The sequence below is a fragment of the Carcharodon carcharias genome, chromosome 1, assembly GCF_017639515.1.
Source record: "Carcharodon carcharias isolate sCarCar2 chromosome 1, sCarCar2.pri, whole genome shotgun sequence".
NCBI classification, from domain to species: Eukaryota; Metazoa; Chordata; class Chondrichthyes; order Lamniformes; family Lamnidae; genus Carcharodon; species Carcharodon carcharias.
The window spans coordinates 149916555-149939451 of NC_054467.1; the positions used below are offsets into that span (position 1 = coordinate 149916555).

At 44.7% G+C, this 22897-nt stretch overlaps 2 protein-coding genes across 6 annotated transcripts in view; one reads left to right on the forward strand and one right to left on the reverse strand.

Annotated features, from left to right (window-relative positions):
• fryl (furry homolog, like) overlaps nucleotides 1-16894 on the reverse strand; it is a 634639-nt gene extending 617745 nt beyond the window's left edge. Inside the window, exon 1 of the mRNA XM_041198439.1 lies at nucleotides 16772-16894. The gene's annotated coding sequence lies outside the window, so the exon portion shown is untranslated. The remainder of the gene's footprint in view (nucleotides 1-16771) is intronic.
• Nucleotides 1-22897, forward strand: part of ociad1 (OCIA domain containing 1) — a 122658-nt gene that overhangs the window by 75039 nt on the left and 24722 nt on the right. Inside the window, exon 1 of one of the 5 annotated variants that reach the window (XM_041198472.1) lies at nucleotides 17371-17536. The exons of the other annotated variants lie outside the window; for them this stretch is intronic. Within the exon in view, the coding sequence (XP_041054406.1) occupies nucleotides 17459-17536 (78 nt within the window). The 5' untranslated portion in view covers nucleotides 17371-17458. Of the gene's footprint in view, nucleotides 1-17370; nucleotides 17537-22897 lie in introns of those variants that run through there. 5 annotated transcript variants of the gene reach the window in all.

The window sequence follows — 22897 nt, forward strand, 5'->3', positions numbered from 1 at the left end:
CACACACACACACCCCCCACACACACACCACACACACACACACCCCCCACACACACACCACACACACCACACACACACACACATACACCCCACACACACACACATACACCCCACACACCCCACACACACCCCACACACACACCCACACACACACCCACACACACACCCACACACCCACACCCCACACACACACACACACACACACACACACCCCACACACACCCCACACACACACACACCCCACACACACAGCCCACACACACACCCCCTCCCACACACACACACACCCCACACACACACTCCCCACACACACACACCCCACACACACACACCCCACACACACACACCCCACACACACCAATGCAAATGGTGGGACTGCAGCACACACAACTGAGCCAGGCAATGCAACCACTGACACAAACATCTGAACCAAGACAGTGAATAGATTACCAGAACCAAGATAATGTAACCAACTTCTCTTCTTCATACACTCATCAGAGCCTGAGCCAAGGGCATGTAACAAACATTCTGACACAGGTCAGAACCAAACCCATGACAACATTAACACTAGTACATATACACATCAGAATCAGACCCAGGATACTGTATGCACATACACTTGCAAGATCTAAATGGGACATTGCAAATACTGATACAAACACAAACAGACAAACCCAAAAGTGCTTTACATAAAAACATAGAAAATAGGAGTAGTAGCCTTCTGAAAGTCCAAATAAAGCACATCCACTGGCTTCCCCATATCAACTCTGCTAGTTACATTCTCGAAAAATTCCAGTAGATTTGTCAAGCATGATTTCCCTTTCGTAAATCCATGCTGATTCTGTCCAATTCTGCCACTGTATTCCACGTGCTCAGCTATTAAATCTTTTATAACAGACTCTAGAATTTTCCCCACTACCAACATCAGGCTGACTGGTCTATAATTCCCTGTTTTCTCTCTAACTCCCTTTTTAAATAGTGGGGTTACATTAGCTACCCTCCAATCTGTAGGAACTGTTCCAGAGTCTATAGAATCTCAGAAGATGACCACCAATGCATCCACTATTTCTAGGGCCACTTCCTTAAGTACTCTGGAATGTAGACTATCAGGCCCTGGGGATTTATTGGCCTTTAATCCCATCAATTTCTCCAACATCATTTCCCTACTAATACTGATTTCTTTCAGTTCCTCTCTCTCACTAAACCCGGTGTTCCCCAACATTTCTGGTATGTTATTTGTGTCCTCCTTTGTGAAGACAGAACCAAAGTATGTATTTAGTTGGTCAGCCATTTCTTTGTTCCTCATTATAAATTCCCCTGTTTCTGACTGTAAGGGACCTACATTTGTCTTCACCAATCTTTTTCTCTTCACATACCTATAGAAACTTTTACAGTCAGGTTTTATGTTCCCTGCAAGCTTACTCTTGTACTCTATTTTCCCCGTCTTAATCAATCCCTTGGTCCTCCTTTGCTGAATTCGAAACTGCTCCCAATCCTCAGGTCTGTTGTTTTTTCTGGCCAATTTGTATGCCTCTTCCTTGCATCTAATACTATCTCTAATTTCCCTTGTAAGCCATGGTTTGGAAACCTTTCCTATTTTACTTTTGCACCAGACAGGAATAAACAATTGTTGCAGTTCACCCATGTTCTCTTTGAACGTTTGCCATTGCCTATCCACCATCAGACCTTTAAGTAATGTTTTCCAATCCATCATAGCCAACTCACGTCTCATACCATCATAGCTTCCTTTATTAAGATTCAGGGCCCTAGTCTCAGAATCAACTACGTCACTCTCCATCCTGATGAAGAATTCTATCATATTATGGTCAGTCATCCCCAAGGGGCCTTGCACAACTAGACTGCCAATTATTCCTTTCTCATTACACAATACCCAGTATAGGATGACCTGTTCTCTAGTTGGTTCCTCAAAGTATTGGTCCAGAAAACAATCCCGTATACACTCCAGGAATTCCTCCTCTACGGTATTATTACTAATTTGATTTGCCCAATCTATATGCAGATTAAAGTCACCCATAATTACAGATGTTCCTACTTGGCAGTTTACACTTGGTACTTTTGTAGGTTAGATAAGGGAATCTGAAATGTATATGCCAGTTCACTGCATTTAACTTTCTAAATCGAAGATCTATCCCAATGACAGATCAAAGAGCCATACTTTTGTAAACCAATGATTCTGGCCTTGAAAGGAAACTAGTTTTAACAATGTTAATATAGAGTGTGTGGATGCCATACAACCTCACTCAGCAGAGCCCTGAAATACGTGAAGGGAAAATGGTCAATATTTAAGAGACCAAGCTAACCCAGTCAATTACAAGGCAGTTAGAATAACATTTGCTTGAGGAAAAAATAGAATGTTCTATTCTAATTAGAATATTAGAAACTGCCACATATCTAGATAAAGAGAAAAGTTAGATGGAGCCAGCACATATTTCAGGAGGGCCAATTGTGCTTCAATATCTCACAATCCTTTGAGACACGGCCAGACATGGTAGCTGGGCGAAATGCATTAGGATGGAAAGTGAAGTCGTCAGATTTGAAACTAGGGTCCTAAATCTTAAAGGAAACCACAAAGGTATGAGGCGTGAGCTGACTAAGATAGATTGGGCTAATACTTAAGGAACGAATGTATGCATTTGCAACAGTTATAAAATTCCTTTCTGGCGCAAAAGCACAACAGGAAAAGCAACCCAACTATGGCTAAGAAAAGAAGTTAAGGATTGTAATAAATCCAAAGAGGAGTCATATAAAGTTACTTAAAAAAGTAGCAAGCCTGAGGATTGGGAGCAGTTTAGAATTCAGCGAAGGAAGACCAAGAGATTGATTAAGAGGGTAAAAATAGAGTATGAGCGTAAACTTGCTAGGAACATAAAGAGGACTGTAATAGCTTCTAAAAGTATGTAAAAAGAAAAAGATTAGTGAAGACAAATGTAGGTCCCTTACAGTCTGAAATGGGAGAATTTATAATAGAGAACAAGGAAATAGCAGGGCAGTTAAACAACTACTTTAGTTCTGTCTTCACGAAGGAAGACAAAAATAACTACCCAGAAATACTAGGGAACCAAGGGTCTAGTGAGGAGGAGGAATTGAAGGAAATTAGTATTACTAAAACAATAGTGCTGGAGAAATTAATGGGACTGAAAGTCGATAAATCCCCAGGGCCCAATAATCTACATCCCAGGGTAGCAAAGGAGGTGGCCATGGAAATAGTGGACGTGTTGGGCGGACGTGTTGGGCGGACGTGTTGGGCGGACGTGTTGGGCGGACGTGTTGGGCGGACGTGTTGGGCGGACGTGTTGGGCGGACGTGTTGGGCGGACGTGTTGGGCGGACGTGTTGGGCGGACGTGTTGGGCGGACGTGTTGGGCGGACGTGTTGGGCGGACGTGTTGGGCGGACGTGTTGGGCGGACGTGTTGGGCGGACGTGTTGGGCGGACGTGTTGGGCGGACGTGTTGGGCGGACGTGTTGGGCGGACGTGTTGGGCGGACGTGTTGGGCGGACGTGTTGGGCGGACGTGTTGGGCGGACGTGTTGGGCGGACGTGTTGGGCGGACGTGTTGGGCGGACGTGTTGGGCGGACGTGTTGGGCGGACGTGTTGGGCGGACGTGTTGGGCGGACGTGTTGGGCGGACGTGTTGGGCGGACGTGTTGGGCGGACGTGTTGGGCGGACGTGTTGGGCGGACGTGTTGGGCGGACGTGTTGGGCGGACGTGTTGGGCGGACGTGTTGGGCGGACGTGTTGGGCGGACGTGTTGGGCGGACGTGTTGGGCGGACGTGTTGGGCGGACGTGTTGGGCGGACGTGTTGGGCGGACGTGTTGGGCGGACGTGTTGGGCGGACGTGTTGGGCGGACGTGTTGGGCGGACGTGTTGGGCGGACGTGTTGGGCGGACGTGTTGGGCGGACGTGTTGGGCGGACGTGTTGGGCGGACGTGTTGGGCGGACGTGTTGGGCGGACGTGTTGGGCGGACGTGTTGGGCGGACGTGTTGGGCGGACGTGTTGGGCGGACGTGTTGGGCGGACGTGTTGGGCGGACGTGTTGGGCGGACGTGTTGGGCGGACGTGTTGGGCGGACGTGTTGGGCGGACGTGTTGGGCGGACGTGTTGGGCGGACGTGTTGGGCGGACGTGTTGGGCGGACGTGTTGGGCGGACGTGTTGGGCGGACGTGTTGGGCGGACGTGTTGGGCGGACGTGTTGGGCGGACGTGTTGGGCGGACGTGTTGGGCGGACGTGTTGGGCGGACGTGTTGGGCGGACGTGTTGGGCGGACGTGTTGGGCGGACGTGTTGGGCGGACGTGTTGGGCGGACGTGTTGGGCGGACGTGTTGGGCGGACGTGTTGGGCGGACGTGTTGGGCGGACGTGTTGGGCGGACGTGTTGGGCGGACGTGTTGGGCGGACGTGTTGGGCGGACGTGTTGGGCGGACGTGTTGGGCGGACGTGTTGGGCGGACGTGTTGGGCGGACGTGTTGGGCGGACGTGTTGGGCGGACGTGTTGGGCGGACGTGTTGGGCGGACGTGTTGGGCGGACGTGTTGGGCGGACGTGTTGGGCGGACGTGTTGGGCGGACGTGTTGGGCGGACGTGTTGGGCGGACGTGTTGGGCGGACGTGTTGGGCGGACGTGTTGGGCGGACGTGTTGGGCGGACGTGTTGGGCGGACGTGTTGGGCGGACGTGTTGGGCGGACGTGTTGGGCGGACGTGTTGGGCGGACGTGTTGGGCGGACGTGTTGGGCGGACGTGTTGGGCGGACGTGTTGGGCGGACGTGTTGGGCGGACGTGTTGGGCGGACGTGTTGGGCGGACGTGTTGGGCGGACGTGTTGGGCGGACGTGTTGGGCGGACGTGTTGGGCGGACGTGTTGGGCGGACGTGTTGGGCGGACGTGTTGGGCGGACGTGTTGGGCGGACGTGTTGGGCGGACGTGTTGGGCGGACGTGTTGGGCGGACGTGTTGGGCGGACGTGTTGGGCGGACGTGTTGGGCGGACGTGTTGGGCGGACGTGTTGGGCGGACGTGTTGGGCGGACGTGTTGGGCGGACGTGTTGGGCGGACGTGTTGGGCGGACGTGTTGGGCGGACGTGTTGGGCGGACGTGTTGGGCGGACGTGTTGGGTGTCATCTTCCAAAATTCTGTAGATTCTGGAGCAGTCCCAGAAGATTGGAGGGTGGAAATGTAACCCCACTATTTAAAAAAGGAGGGAGGGAGAAAGCATTTGATAAAGTCCCACATAAGAGGTTAGTGTGTAAAATTGAAGCACATGTGATTGGGGGTAGCATATTGGCATGGATTAAGAACTGGTTAACAGACAGGAAGCAGAGCAGGAATAAATGGGTCTTTTTCAGAGTGGCAGGCCTTGGTACTAGTGGGGTGTCGCAGGGGCCCCAGCTATTCACAATATATACAAATGATTTGGACCAGGGAACCAAATGTAATGTTTCCAAGTTTGCTGACGACACAAAACTTGGTGGGAACGTTAGCAATGAGGAGGGTGTTAAGAGGCTTTATGGCAATTTAGACAGGTTGAGTGAGTGGGCAAATACATGGTAGATGCAGTATAACGTGGAGAAGTGTGAAGTTATCCACTTTGGTAGGAAAAACTGAATGGCAGAGTATTATTTAAATGGTGATAGATTGGGAAATGTTGATGCACAAAGGGACCTGGGTGTCCTTGTACACCAATCACTCAAAGCAAGCATACAGGTGCAGGAAGCAATTAAGGCAGCAAATGTATGTTGGCCTTCACTGCGAGAGGACTAGTGTACAGGAGCAAGGATGTCTTACTGCAGCTATACAGGGCCTTGGTGAGACCATACCTGGAGTATTACAAGCAGTTTTGGTCTCCTTACCTAAGAAAGGATCTACTTGCCATAGATGGAGTGCAATGAAGATTCACCAGACTGATTCCTGGGATGGCAGGATTGTCATATGAGGAGAGATTGGGCCAATTAGGCCTGTATTCACTGGAGTTAAGAAGAGTGAGAGGAGATCTCATTGAAACATACAAAATTCTGATAGGATTGTACAGACTGGATGCAGGATGATATTTCCTCTAGCTGCGGCATCTAGGATAAGGGGTCACAGTCCTATGATACAGGGTAGACCATTTAGGACTGAGATGAGGAGGAAACTCTTCACTCAGTGGTGAACCTATGGAATTCTCTACCACAGAAGGCTGTGGAGGGCAAGTCACTGAGTATTTAAGACGGATACAGATAGATTTCTGGATTCTAAAGGCGTCAAGGAGTATGGGGAGAGCATGGAAGTACAGCGTTGAGATAGAGGATCAGCCATGATCATATTGAATGGCAGAGCAGGTTTGAAGGGCCGAACAACTTACTCCTGCTCCTATTTTCTAAGCTGTACAATTCATGGACTTTAGGAAAGTCTTTGACAAGGCAGCACATGAGGGAAGGTTAAAGGGTGTGAAATTAGGGAGGAGGACTGAAAACTGGTTTAAAAATTGGAGAGTTTAGGATTTAAAACAGTTGTTCAGTGGTTGGAAGTGGGCAGTGGTGCCCCTCAGGATTCAGTTATGAGGCCACTTCTATTCATTAGGCATATCAATGATAAGATCAGTGTTGTGCAATAGGATTTCGGTGCTTGTCAAAATTGGGGCAAGCAGTCACCACATGTTATGAAAAAAAGCAACATTAATAAAACAAATGTACAATTTTTTGAAAATAGGTTTGAGATTTTAAGCCATCAGCAATCAAGACGCATACACACTGCCAGAGCCAGGAGAACAGCTTCAAAAGGGTTTTGCAATTCAACTGTTCCACAAAGGAAGCCTGTTGTACACATTCTCAAAAGGTGGTGACAACCTGTTAACTGAAGTTATGTTTCTGACAGTGTGCTCCAGTTTATTTCAAAAACACAAACATCGAGGATAAACTTTCTCTATTTATCGGAATTAATAGATTAGGACACTTGGGAGGGAAAATAATCGACAAACCTGTACAAATTGGCCTCTGTGCTCTGGCTTTTGCCTTTCTTACACTGTCACCTACAATTTCTGAGCATTGCTTCTGGATTTTCAATAGATCTTTAGCTCATGGCCAAAACCCCTGTGACCTCTCCTTTTACGCCAATAGTGTTTCCTTATAATCACTCATTTCAACAGATCTATTAAGATAATGATGTTGCTACACCACCCAGCTTGTCAAAATTGCACATTTCAACCCTCATTGGCAGGCATGTCTGTCACTCACATAACTCAACTGTTATGTAAAAACAGCCAATTACCAGCTAAACAAAACCAAGTTCTTCAGTTAGCATCCCCTGTGTCACTAAGAACATAAAACCATAAAAAATAGGAGAAGTAGACCATATGGCCTGCTCTACCATTCAATATGATCATTGCTAGTCTTTGGCTTCAACTCCACTTTCCTGCCCACTCCACATATCCCTTGATTCTCCGAGACACCAAAAATCTGTCTGTCTCAGCCTTAAGTGTGCTTAAAGATGGAGCATCCACAACCTTTGGGGTAGAGATTTCCAATGATTCACAACCCTTTTAAGTGAAGAAATTTCTCATCTCATGACACTAGGAAGTTCTGAGGAATAAAGGGGTCTTGGTGTGTGTGTCCATAGATCTCTGAAGGCGGAGAGGCATGTTAGTGGGGTGGTGAAAAAGGCATATGGGACACTTGCCTTTATCAATCGAGGCAGAGATTACAAAAGTAGGGAGGTCATGTTGGAGTTGAATAGAACCTTGGTGAGGCCACAGCTGGAGTACTGTATGCAGTTCTGATTGCCACATTATAGGAAGGATGTGATTGCACTAGAGGAGGTGCAGAGGAGATTCACCAGGATGTTGCCTGGGATGAAACATTTAAGTTATGAAGAGAGCTTGGATAGATTTGGGTTGTTTTTGTTAGAGCAGAGAAGACTGAGGGGCAACCTGATCAAGGTGTACAAGGTTATGAGGGGCATGGACAGGGTGGATAGGGAGCAACTGTTCCCCTTAGTTGAAGGGTCAGTCACGAGGGGACATAAACTCAAGGTGAGGGACAGGAGGTTTAGGGGGGATGTGAGGAAAAACGTTTTTACCCAGAAGGTGGTGATGGTCTAGAATGCACTGCCTGGGAGGATGGTGGAGGCGGGTTGCCTCACATCCTTCAAAAAGTACCTGGGTGAGCACTTGGCACGTCATAACATTCAAGGCTATGGGCCAAGTGCTGGTAAATGGGATCAGGTAGGTAGGTCAGGTGTTTCTTACGTGTCGGTGCAGACTCGATGGGCCTCTTCTGCAGTGAGATTCTGTGATTCCTAAACAATTGGACTCTATCCTAAAACTGCAAACCCTTGTTCTAGTTTCCCCATCCAGCGGAAACAACCTCTCAGTGCCCACCCTGACAAGACTCTTCAGAATCTTGGATGTTTCAATGAGATCACCTCCAGAAAATATATACCCAATTTACGCAGCATCTCATCACAGGACAACCTCTCATCCCAAGGACCAATCTAGTGAACCTTCACCATATCACCTCCAATACAAGTATATTTTCCCTTAAATATGGAGATCAAAACAGCGCACAGTATTCCAGGTGTGGTCTCACCAAAGCCCGATAAAACTGTAGCAAGACTTCTTTATTCTTGCAGTTTCAATTAAGGCCAACATACCATTTGCTTTCCTAATTGCTTCCTGTACTTACATGCTAACTTGGTGCTCCTTGTACACGTTCTCCTAAGTGCTTCTGAACATCAGTTTTTACAAGCTTCGCACCTTTTAAAAAATTTTTGCTTTTCTATTCCGATGACCAAAGTGTATATCCTCACACTTAACCACATCATAATCTACTGCCACCTTGTTGCCAACTCACTTAACCTGTTTTATATCTCATCGCAGCCTGTGTCCTCCTCACAGCTTGCATCACCACCTTGCTTTGCATCATCAGGAAACTTAGTGCGTTACACTCTGTTATTAATAGAGATTGTAAATAGCTGCAGCCGCGGCACTGATCCTTGCAGCACTTCACCAGTCACTGCCTGCCAACTCGAAAATGTCCCATTTTTCCCTTCTCTTCATTTCCTGTCCATTAACCAATTCTCTATCCGTGCTAATATATCAGCCCCAATGGCCTAAGGTCGTCACTTTCAGCCCTGAAAAGTGCCCAGTCTACCTCGAATTACTCTGGAAGGGCAAGATATCTCAAAAATTTGAACAACAGGTGAAGCTAGCTGTTTCACACTGCTGCTATGCAGCAGCAACATGAGTGGTATTCATCATGAACAGGATGCTGCCAACAAGCCGAAAAGACACTCTGTCTACCTCACACACGAGTAATGCGGTAAATGAAATTCAGTGCCAGTCTGATGCTAAGTATGTAGGCCGTACATCTCAAGGACTGGCTCATATCAAACAGCATGCCCCTTCTGCTGTTCACAACACGCAAGGTACAGGCTGTACCCAACCAGTCCATGCTTGCAAAATTCAAAACACAATGTCCAACATTAGATGTGATTTCAGGATTGGACATTTACTAAATAATCCTCAGTGTGCTAGGAATTACGCTGACAACCAATTTAAGATTATCAGAGAGGCTTGCAGTGTGGTGCATTTGCATGTTCTGGATGCCACATATATTAATACACAGGGCCCTGTTCTTTACAGGCAGAAAGAACATGGACACACATTGCACCTGTTTCAGCTAAACAAAATAAGTGGCGGCCATTCACTGGTTCATTCCTCAGAGCAATGCCCTGACCAATCAGAGTCAAGCTGCCTGGCGTAAATTCCAAACAATACTGGGCACTTAACTGCCAGTCACCATCAACTGGTGCATTCTATGTGGCAACACCTCTACCAGAGTCCATTTGCCAACCAATCAGCTCTCTTTACTCATACAGTATAAATTGGTGTTCCCTTTACATTTGGTATTCATGCGAATTATCCTGATGAGTGCAAGGTGAAAAGTTTTGGCAAAAATGTCTCTTTTTTCAGCAATGTTAAATTGGTTGTTAGTGCAATACTTAGCACTCTCGGAATTGTTCAGCAAGTACTTTTCAATCGTGGAATCACACCTAACGTTAGACGTAATGTTCTGCGTTTTGCAAGCATGAGCTGGTTGAGTACAATCAGTAATTTGTCCATTGCGAACAGCCAAAGGGAAGTGCTGTTACAATTCACCAATTATTGGGACATATGGCCTACATACCTGGGATTGTACCAGCACTAAAATTCATATATCATATAACTCATTTGATTTGATTTGATGGCATTTAACGATCCCATTAGTGGAAAATACCAATAATGCTGCATGTGCTGGAAGTTACATATATTCAAATGCAGGGGCCTGTCCTCTGCAGGCAAAAGGTAGATGTCCAGGCATTGCACCATTTTTCAATTAAACAAAGGCATAGAGGATAATAGTTCCCTGATATATTCTTCATGGCAATTCCTCAGCTAGTGTAGACTTGCCAACCAATTAGCACCCTTTTCTCATGTGGTATAACTTTTGCTTCCTTTGAAATTTGGCATTCATGCAATTCTGTACTGATACATACATACGAACTCACGAATTAGGAGCAGTAGGCCACTCAGCCCTTCAAGCCTGTTCCGCGATTTACTAAGATTATGTTGATCTGATTGCAACATCAACTCCATTCTCCCACCTACCTCATTTTAGCCAGCTGTGTTTTCATTGCCCTCACAACTGCCCTTATTTAAGTTTCAAATACTAGTCTTGGACCCACTCTTCTCTCCCTCAAACCGAATGTAAAATTCAATCTTATTATGATCGCTGCTACCTAGGGTGCCTTTGCTATGAAGTCATTCATTAATCCTATCTCATTGCATAACACCAGGTCTCATATAGTCTTACACCCTGGTTGGCTCCAGAACGTGCTGTTCTAAGAAACTATCCCAAAAACATTCCATGAATTCCTCATCTAGGTTAATGATCAGTCTAATAATGAAACTGATGAGTAAAAGATGAAAAGCTTCAACATCATGGCTCTTTTTTCAGCAGTTTTGTACTACCATGCGACCATCTAGGGAATTTTAGAGAATTATAGCTGGCACATCTACCAGCTCTAGCTATTTCTTTTAGAAGCCTAGGACACAGGCCATCAAGTCCTGGGGATCTGTCATTATTAGTCCCTCAAGTTTCTCCAGTACTTCATCTCTGCTAATATTATTCCTCAATTTCCTTATTCTTATTGGCCCTTAGGTTTTCTCCCAATTCTGGTATGTAACTTTGCCTGACTTCATAGTAGAAGACACAAGTATTTGTTTAACATCTGTCATTTCCTTATTACACATGATAATTTCTCCTGCCTCTGTTTCAAAGGGACCAATGTTTGCTTTAGCTACTCTCCTCCATTTTATTTAGCTACTCTCCTCCTTGCAAAAGCTCTTAGAATATTTTTTATATTCCTGGCTAGCTTATTCTCATATTATTTTTTACACTTTTTAGCAGCATTGTGGTGGCCCTTTGCTGGTTTCTAAAACAATCCCCATCTTCAGACTTACTGCTTTTCTTTGCAGCATTGTAAGCCTCTTTTTTTAATCAAATATAATCCCTAGCCTCCTTAGTAAACCATGGATGGATCTTTCTTGCTGAGTTTTTTTTAAAAATAGAATGTATTTTTGTTGAACATTTTGAATTATTTTGTTAAAACTTTTCCATTGTTTATTTACCGTTTTACCTTTCAGTCTATTTAACCAATCAACTTTAGCCAGCTCTCCCTCATACCTAGCAATTAGCTTTAAGTTTCAGATTCTTGTTTGAGATTGGACTAGATTCCCCAAGAAAATTGAAAGCAAATCAGACCACTGTCCTTCCAAAAGCTTGTCCTGTTTTTGCAGCGCTTCGCAGAGCAGTTCCAAAGATCTAAATATATCTGGCACCCAGAGGGAACAGTAGCAGAGAAGATAATAAACAGCAGACTATTTAACTTGTTTTATTGAGCAATTGGCTCATTTGCTTCCAGGTCACTAGAAACCCAACAATTGAATTATATTCTGATAAACACAGTCACAATATGACTAATAGCAACACGGTTGATTATTCCTCACTCAGTTAAGGACGGATGACAAATGGCTGTCTAATGAGTGATATGCATACTCATTCCCAACTCAACGTAACTCAGTATTGTGTGACTCTAAAAATGAACAGCAATTTGCTACGTCTGTAATCGATTCACCACTTGTAGCAAGCGCGTTGTACAATACTGATATAGATATATGACAAGATGGAGCATTGTCCAGATTTGCAGACCATACCGAAGTAGAAGATATAGTTAATTCTGTAGAAGGTCAAAGGAAACGCAATGGGATGTTGATAAGGTGGGGGAAAAACTAAAAGGATATACTTGACTTAGAGAGAGTGCACGAAGGTTCAGCAGAAAAGGATTGTGCTATGAAGAGAGATTGATGAGGCTAGGCCTATATTCTCTCAAATTTAGAAAAATATGAAGTGATCTAATTGAAACATTAAATTCCTGAGGGGCTTGACACAGTAGATGCTGGGAGGATGTTTCCCCTGGCTCAGGAATCCACAACTAGGGATCACAATCCCAAAAGATTGAGTATCTTTGGAATTCTCTACCCTTGACAGCAATGTTCAATTCTTAAGGACCTTCAAGATAGAGATGTATAGATTTTTGGGTACTATGGGAATTAAACATAATGAGGATAGTGTGAGAAGGTGGAGTTGAAGTAAATCAGCTATAATTTTATTGAATGTGGAGCAAGTTCAAACGGTCATATGGCCTACTTCTGCACCTATTTCTTATGCTCATGGATGAAAGAGATGGAATTTAACAAGTTTTGAGATGCTGCTTTTCGGTTAATATCAGTAATTATACTTTAATCAAAGTAGATTTAATGCTGTTCAAGAGCAAAGGGCCCTCCGGGTAAAACTTCTTCATGCAGAGTTGTGAGGCTGTGGAATTCACTTCCATGGTTCATAGTTGTACCAAAAACCAGGGCAACATTCAAGATTAGATAAGTGAACGAAGGAAAGGGATCTAAGGGATATGGAAACAGAATCTGTAAATGAGATTGAAGCCATTTGCTCATGTGGAAGCAAAATACTAACATAGACTAGTTGAACTGAATAAAGCGTGTTTCCATGTTGTAATTTCTATGTAGATTCAGAACATTAAATCCTGAAATTTCCAAATAACAGACACGTAACAGTGAGACCTTAATTCTCCATTTACTGTTCGAGCACGAGTGCCACATCTAGCAATTCAATTTCAAACAGTGATAGATGATGCCTCCAATAATGATTCCAAGGTCGACAGTTTCGGCTCTGACCACAGGTGAGATAAGCACTCAGCCTATCCTTAGAGGCTAACAAAATACTTTTCATCTTCTGCCAATACCAGTGAAGATCCCAAGCAGTATCCGAAGTGACTTCTACACTTATTGCATGCACAAATGCAGTTGCTTTAAAGTTGAGCTTGCAAACTTTGTACATGTCCAGTTGCTCCATTGCTGCAAGTTGAATCTTACAGTATAAAGGGGGTATATTCAGCAGCTAGACAACTGGACAACTACTGAACCGCCTATAACATAATAGGAATATCTCTCTGAAATTCACACTGCAGAGCCCCATCATTCAGACACACATTAGAGTCAGGTCAGTGTAAACTCTAACACGCATGTGCCAAAGCAAGATCTTATAATGTGTAAATGCTGATGTTCACACACACACAAAACAAAAGAACTAATTTGTATTTATACACAGTGCCTTTCATGACCCCAGAATAGCCCAAAGCACGTTACAGCCGATTAAGCACTTTTGAAGTGCAGTTACTGTTATAATGTAGGAAATGTAAACCAGGACCCTCGTACTCAGTTTATATTAAGGACCAATTTGCAATGACTCCACAATACAAATCAGTTTCATTGATGCCAAATTCACCTCTTGTTCCAAGTCTGATACTTCAAACATTTTAGCACAAAGTTCCTACTTTTCCAATTTATTTACAGTGGCTAATTATAAGATAATTGAAATTTTTAAAGAAAAAAAGGTCTCAATTATCACGAGTAAGCTGTGTACTCTGGATATTTAGAAACCTATGAGACCGCAGAAAGCCAACAAGTCCCCTTTTCAAAGGGGTATAACTAATAGGAACTCAATTCATTAAGAACAAAGGAAACTTATCAAATTAGATAATGTTGTCACCAATGTCCAACATCCTCTTTGGTACCTACAGTGCCTACAAGCAAAAAGGGCTGCAAGCATACCGACAGATACTACATACTCCTTTCTCCTGGGCCACCTGCATACTGTGGATGTCAGTCTTTTGGCCAACAATGACAAAACTACATTAAGATAAATGCAAAATACTGCGGAAGCTGGAAATCTGAAACAAAAGCAGAAAATGCTGGAAAAACTCAGCAGGTCTGACAGCATCTGTGGAGAGAGAAACAGAGTTGATGTTTTGAGTCCGTCTGACCCTTGAGAAAGGTTTTTCATGCGAATTTCCAGCATTTTTTGTTTTTGTGTCAAAACTACATTGCTGAGCTACACAACTGCTAAAAAGGAAAATACAAGTGGCACACTTGCTATTGACAGCATGATAACTGATAACGAAGGTAAGAGCCCATGGGATCCAAGGCAATTTGGCAAATTGGATCCAGTATTGACTAAGTGGCAGGAAACAGAGGGTGATGGTTAAGGGGTGTTTTTGTGACCGGATGCCTGTGTCCAGTGGGGTTCCACAAGGATCAGTGTTGGGTCCCTTGTGGTTTTAGAACAGAGATGAGGAGAAACTTCTTTAGCCAGGGAGTGGTGAATCTATGGAATTCATTGCCACAGAAGGTTGTGGAGGCCAGGTCATTGAGTGTATTTAAAACAGAGATGGATAGGTTCTTGGTTGATAAGGGGATCAAAGGTTACGGGGAGAAGGCGGGAGAATGGGGATGAGAAACTTATCAGCCATGATTGAATGGCGGAGCAGACTCGATGGGCCGAACAGCCTAATTTCCGCTCCTATGTTTTATGGTCTTATATTTGTGGTATATATAAACGATTTAGACTTGACCGTAGGAGGGTTGATCAGTAAACTCGCTGATCACACGAAAATTGCCGGGGTGGTAAATAGTGAGGGGGCTAGCCTTAGATTACAGGAGGATATAGATGGGCTGGTCAGATGGACTAATCAGTGGCAAATGGAACTTAATCCCTATAAGTGTGAGGTGATACACTTGGGCAGGACAAACAAGGCACGGGGATACACGATAAATGGTAAGACCCTGGGAAATACCGAGGATCTGAGGGACCTTGGTGTGCATGCCCACCAGTCCCTTAAAGTAGCGGGACAGGTAGATAAGGTGGTTAAGAAGGCATATGGGATACTTGCCTTTATTAGCCAAGGCATAGAATATGAGTGCAGGCAGATTATGCTGGAACTGTATAAAACTCTGGTTAGGCCACAGCTAAAGTATTGCGTGCAGTTCTGGAATCCACATTATAGGAAGGATGTGATTGCACTAGAGAGAGTGCAGAGGAGATTTACTAGGATGTTGCCTGGGCTGGGGAGTTTTAGTTATGAGGAGAAATTGGATGGACTGGGGTTATTTGCCTTGGAGCAGAGGAGATTGAGGGGGGACATGATTTAGGTGTATAAAATTATGAGAGGCATTGATAAGTAGACAGGAAGGAACTTTTCCCCTTGGTGGAGGGATCAATAACCAAGGTAATCAATAACCAAGATTTAAGGTAAGGGGCAGGAGGTTTAGAGGGGATGTGAGAAAGAATTTTTTTCACCCAGAGGGTGGTGGGAATCTGGAACTCTCTGCCTGAAAGGGTGGTAGAGGCAGAAACCCTCATAACATTTAAGAAATATTTGAATGTGCACTTGCAATGCCATGGCTTAAAGGCTATGGGCCTAGTGCTGGAAAGTGGCTTGTTTGACTGGCGCAGACTCGATGAGCCAAATGGCCTCTTTTTGTGCTGTAGACCTCTATGACTCTAACTCTATAAAAATAGATACTGAACCCCATTCTCAATGAAGCCAACAGTGCCTCAAGAACTACATATGCTGCACCATTTGTCCCCAGTGGTAAAACACAAGAAAAAACGTGCTGGAAACACTCAGGTCAGAAATCATCAATGGGAAAGGTTTAATGCTTCAGGCCAACTACCACGTTTTATTTCAGATCTGTAACATTTAACATTTTATCGTACAAAATTAGTCTCGTACACACATCAGACCTAGGACAGTGTAAATCCTCGTGGCTCAAATCAACCAACTGTTCACACTCACACACACCACAACCAGGGTCAGAACAACCCAGAGACCCACAGACAGGGTCAGGATAACAACTACTTGCATTTATAGATTTATAAGGCGCCTTTATAGTAGTGAAACGTCCCAAGATGCTTCACAGGAGCTTTATCAGTCAAAATTTGACAGTAAACTACTTAAAGAGATAGTAAAAGAGGTAGGTTTATAAAGCGTCTTAAAAGAGCAAGGTAGAAAGGTTTAAGGAGGGCAATCTGCAGTTTAGGGACTCACACATCTACACCAGAAACAGCATAACCCAAACTTTCACATCCCAGAGTCGGTATAACCCAGGACGCGCTCTCTCTCACACCATCCATACCGACGAGCTTTGTTCATTTCTCGCCCCAACCGAGCTTGGTCCCAGGCTCATTCTCAGGCACTTGGTTCACTTTTTATCCAACAAAGCCTGTGGATTTTGTCTTTGAAGCCAGTGGGCAAGACCCGGCCTGCCACCCGCCAAAGGCTCTCTCTCCCTCTGTGAAGCACTGAGGTGGGTTACCCGCCTCCCCTACCTGTGGAGCTGGTGTCTATCAAGGGTGGGGGGGCCAGTACCGGAGCGTTCTCCCGGGCTGTTTCCTGTCCGACTCTCGCTCTAAACTCAAAACCCAGCCGCCGCGTCCCCACCCGTTCACTCGCCGCTCGCGTTTTTTCCTCCGTGACAACCGGACTCGCTATCTCACTGGTCCCGCCCTGGGCCTCGCTGGATTGGTGCGGTGACGTCACATCGCACGGCTCCCTGCCGCGGCTGGAGCTGTTTATTGGTCAAGAAAGCTGTCAATTACTAAACGTTACGGAGCCTCACAGTGTTAATCATTTCCGGTCTGCCGTTAATTTAAAGGCAAACGAGGAAGTGTAGTTAAAAGTAGAAATCGAATGGTTAGATGAAGTTTTCACTTTATAAAATTACTACTTCTTTGCAATTCTATCTTCTTCTTGTTTTGATATTGACAGTACCATGAATTTTTTTTGGTTTTTTTATAACATAAACCGGTCAATGAGAGCAGCATAGTGAGGCGAATGTTAATCAGGGAATTGTTATCGCCTTTGGTATTTCCTCCTCTTTGATGGTGCGAACATGTGATAATTTAGGCTTTGTCCGCGGTTTCGGTTCCGGGATCATGATTGCTTTTAAAGAAATGCTTCCGGGCTCCGTTCGGGATGATCGTTGGACGGGCGGCAGCCGCGAGCTGTGACCGTTAATGGCGCGAGTTCCTGTGGGGGTGGAGGAGGAGCAACAGCCCGGGCCCAGTCCCGGAGCCCGGCTCGGCTCCGTTCAGGTATCCGCTAAAGGGCATGAGGTGTCAGGCGTGACATTGGGAGGTTGGTTACAGACCGAGCTCTGGGCCGCGCTCTCCTTTCGGGAGTGATTTGACGGCCGGCTGGTTTATTTTTTTACTTTGAGGACGATCATTTCCCTCTACCGAGAGTGGTGCGACACCCCCGGGGCTGTTGAGTGTCCCAGTCCGTAGCATCTTGGCATCGTAAACCTCCCGGGTCGGCTGGTAGTCTGCGAGTAGTGGTGCCTTGCCTCACTCTATGTTCTCCTGCCCTGCCTCAGGCTTGTTTCCCTCCTAGATAATTCTTTCACTAACTCCCGCTGGCAACTGGCTGGGGAGTAGTTGGGCCTCTCCAAGGAAGATGCAGAGTGCCTTCAAGCTGTCCTGTTGTCGGGGTGGAGGTGTGAAAAGATCCCCATCCACCAGCACCCTTTGCCTGGATGAACTTGTGTTCTCATTGTTTTCCTTTTAATTTGTCTCACTTTGAATAAAAGGTGGTGTTAAGAGTAGTTCAGTGAGCCCTAGTTATGCCTGTCCTTTTGTGGGGCATGTGGAACATTCTTTGCCCTAGTCCTACTCTGGGCCCCTTCTCATTCTTTTTCTGGTACTTTGATGACTATCAATGCTGTTTCCTAATTTTGCCTGAAAGTGAGAAACTTGATCAACTTTGCTCCCAAGTTCCACCCTTCTCTCAACTTCACATGGTCCATTTTTGACAATTCTTCCTTCCTCAACTTCTCTGGCTCCATTTTTGGGGATAGACTGCTAGTATTCATTGAACCCACCAACATGGAGTGAGCGACAAATGCTGGCCCAGTCAGTGAAACCCACATCTGTGAATAAAATAACTCAGCTACATCTACTACACTTGCTCCTTGACCCTTCTGTAAAAATTCCATTCCATTCTCCCAGTTTCTCTATCTCTGTTGCATTTGTACTGCTGATGCAACCTTCCACAACAGTGCCCATTTTCCTCCAATGAAGATTTCCCCTGCACTGTGGTTGAGAGGGCCCTTAACTGACCAATTTCCTGCAGTTCTACTCTCAACCCTTCCCTCCCCTTCCAGAGCTGTGTTTAGGTTCCCCTTGTTCTCACTTTCCATCCCACCAGCCTCCACATTCAAATGATCATCCTCTGCCATTTCCATGACTTCCAGTGTGATAACACCTCTCCCCTCCCCTGTTATCATTCCAAAGGGACTGTTCCCTCTGTGACACCCTGATCCACCCTTCTGTCATTCCAATGCCTCGATTCCCCTAAGATTCTTAGGGGGCTTGACAGGGGAGATGCTGAGAGGTTGTCTCCCCTTGTGGGAGAATCTAGGACCAGAGGGCACAATCTCAGAATAAGGGGCTGCCCATTTAAAACTGAGTTGAGCAGTTTCTTCTGAGGGTAGTCAATCTGTGGAATTCTTTACCACAGAGGGCTGTAGAGGCTGGGTTATTAAGTGTATTCAAGGCTGGGATAGATAGATTTTTTATCAGCAAGGGAATCCAGGGTTATGGGGAAAAGGCAGGAAAGTGGAGTTGAGGATTATCAGATCAGCCATGATCTCAATGAATGGCGGAGTGGACTTGATGGCCGAATAGCCTACTTCTCCTATGTCTTATGGACCCCGTCCCACAGCATGTTCCCATGCAATCAGTGGAGGTGTAACATCTCTTTTACCTCCTCCTTGCATTCAGAGCCAAACACTCCTTCCAGGTGAAGCAGCAATTGTACTTTCAATTTAATATACTGTATTCACTGCTCACAATTCAGTCCTCTCTAAATGGTGGAGACCAAGCACTGATTGGTTGACTGCTTTGCAAAACAGGTCCTTTCAATCCGCAAGTATGAACTTGTGCTACCGGTTGCTTGCTGCCATAATCACTACCTTACTCTCTCTCACTTAATTCTGTCTTCTGGCTGCTGTAGTGTTCTACTGAAGCTCAACTTATAGCACCTCATCTTCCAGTTAGGTGCTTTACAGCCTTCTGGATTCAACATTGAGTTCGACAATTTCAGACCATGAGCTCTGTTTCCCATTTTGACTCTTTTGCCACATGCCTGTCTGAATTTTTGTTGTTCTTGTTTTTTCTTTTGGACAGAGCTGTTCAATGTTCTACTGTTTTCACACACTTTGTGGACCAATGCTTTGTTTCTTTACTACAACCATTGCTATTCCATTTGCTTTTTGTTCCAAGATATTTTTATCATTTAATATTTCCTGCCTTCTACCCAATCCCAGAACTTCGTTTTTGTTCTTCCTCCCCCTTTCAATAGCATAAAAACCATTATGTTTTTACCTATCTTGAGTTCTGAAGAAGTCATATTTGACTTGAAACGTTAACTTTTTTTTTCCACAGAGGCTGCCATACCTGCTGTGTTTTTATTCCATCCCTGTCACTTCTCATTTAAAATTCTCATTCTTTACCACCCAACATAGAAACTTCCTTCCAAGATATCATCACTACTTTCACAAGAAATAGGAGATGGAATAGACCATATGGCCCTTTGAGCCTGCTCTACTATTCATTATGATCATGGCTGATCTTGGGCTTCAACTCCACTTCCCTGCCAGTACCCTCATATCCCTTGATTCCCTGAGAGACCAAGAATCTGTCTTCAATGTATTCAATGATGAAGCATCCATGACCCTGTGGGACACAGAATTCCAAAGATTCACAACCCTTGCAGTGAAGTAATTTCCCTTTGTCTCAGTCCTAAATGACCAGTCCTTTATCCTGAGACTGTCTCTCCCTCCAACCCTCACACCCTGTCCCCCCCCCAACATTTTAGCTTCCCTGACCAGCGGAAACCATCTCTCAGCGTCTACCCTATTAAGTCACTTAAGAATCTTGTACGTTTCAATGCGATTGCTTCTCATTCTTCTAAACTCCAGAGAAAATACACCCAGTTTTCTCAGCCTCTCATCATAGGACAACCTACCTCATCCCAGGGACCAATTTAGTGAACCATTGCTGTACGACCTCCAGTGCAGGTATATCTTTTCTTGAATGTGGAGACCAAAAGTGCACACAGTACTCCAGATGTGGTCTCACCAAACCTTGAACAACTCTAGCAAGACTTTATTTCTGTACTCCAATTCCCTTGCAAGAAAGGCCAACATGCCATTTGCCCTCCTAAATGCTTGCTGTGCCTGTGTGTTAACTTTTTTGCGTTCCTTGTATGAGCACACCCGAATCTCTTTGAACAGTCACACTTAGAAGTTTCTCACCTTTTGAAAAATATTCAGCTGTTCTATTCTTTTGACTAAAGTGAATAACTTCACTGTTATGACACAGCAGTTGATTAAGCTGAGTTATTTAAAAATCCCAGAGGTAAACTTTAAACAACTGCCATAACCTATATTTTCATTTGGTATGTTTGAGATGCAACTCTGAATTCAGGCATAAAGCCACCAGTTCGAGAGGTTTTTATATCAAACTACATGAGACATTTATTAATTTACACAAGTTAAATATAAACACATGGCTACAAGTTACTACTATCATAAAATTCCCAAACTAATCTCCAGTAAGGCAACAGCAACCCATTGACTTTAAGCAGACACCAGGCAAAGTATTTTCACCTTACAAATTCAAAATTAAGCTCATGTTCAAACAGCTGTAGGCTTACAGCTGCATTGATGTTACGTGCCTCTCCCTGCACACATGAAACTGCTGTCTGTTGATAGTAGATTCCAGCATTTTCCCAACAGCCTATGTTAGGCTAACTGGCCTGTAGTTCCCTGTTTTATCTCTCCCCCCCTTTCTTGAAAAGTGGAGTAGCATTTGCCAACTTTCAATCTGATGGGACCGTTCCTGAAACAATTACTTCTGGAAAATCACAGCCAGCTCATCCACTATCTCTGCAGCTATCTCCTTTAGAACCCTAGGGTGTAGGCCATCAATCACCAGGGATTTGTCGCATTTTAGTCCCTTAAGTTTCCCCAATACTTTTTTGTTGATAATTTCCCTCTCATTTGCCATCAATTTCTGGAATGAAACTTTTGGCTTCTACTGTGAAGACAGACATAAAATATTCATTCAATGTGTCTGCACTGAGTGACTTCTCATCCTCAGTGATTTCAACCTCCATCTCAATTCATCATGTTGTCTCACCTTTGGGTTTGCTACACTCCTATCTTCCCTTAATTTCTCCCTCTATGTAAACTCCCCAACCCATATTCATGGCCACCCAGATATAAAAGCAAAGAAATGCAGATGCTGGACCCAGCTGTCCTTGCCATCATGTGTGATTGGCTATTCTACTTCTATCATGTTAATTACCGCTAAGACTCTCTTAACCACTTCCTTGTATTGCTCTCTAAGCATAATCCCTTCCCCTTCCCAATTCTGGTCCACCCCGGAAAACGTTCTCTCCCAGTTCACTCACAACTGCACTATGACATTACTAATTAACCCTGCCTCACTAGATCTAAAATAGCTTTTTCCCTAGTCACTTCCACAATGTATTGCTTCAGGAAACTGTCACCAAAGCATTCTACGGGTTCATCTTCTAGGCTACCCTGCCTATCCTTTTGTCATCCTTTACTATGAGGGCTACTATCTTTTGCCATTCTGTTTGTCTTTCTGAAATATTTATGTACCCCAGCATATTTATTTCCCAACCATGGAGACCTTGTAACTATGTCTCTGTAATGTGATTAAATCTAAACCATTAACCTTTATTTGTGCCACTTGTTCATCTATCTTATTGCAGATGCTTTACACATTCAGTTATAGAGCCTTTAATTTTATTTTTTTACTACTATTCCCTGCATGGACCTTACTCAATGATGCAGAATTACTGTTAAATTGTCTTCCTGTCCTGTCCTTCTCTGCTTGTCTGTACCCACATGACTTCATTATTGCATTGCCTTGACTTTTCATTTTGGACTTCGAGACCTCCCTTACCCAAACCCTTCCCCCACCCCACCATCCCCATTTGTTTAAAGACTGGTCTGCAGCCCTCGTTATGCGATTTACCAGGTCACTGGTCCCAGCCCAGTTTAAGCAGAGCCCATTATAACAGAATAGCCCCCTCTTCCTAAGCACTGATGCCAGTGCCCCATGATTCGAAACCGTTCCATCCCACAACACTCTTTGAGCCACGTGTTTAATTCTCTAATCTGCTTAACCCTATGACAATTCACACATGGCTAGCTAACAATCCAGCGTGGATTACCTTTACCTTTGATGTTCTGCATTTTAATTTGGACCCTAACTCTTCAAACTCTCTCAGCAGAATATCAGCCCTGGTTCCACCTATGTCGTTGGTTCCCACATGGACCCTGACAACTGAATGCTCACCTCCTCCCTCTCCAAGTTCATCTTCAGCCCCCAGGCAGACAACACAGCCTTAGAAGTTCCCAG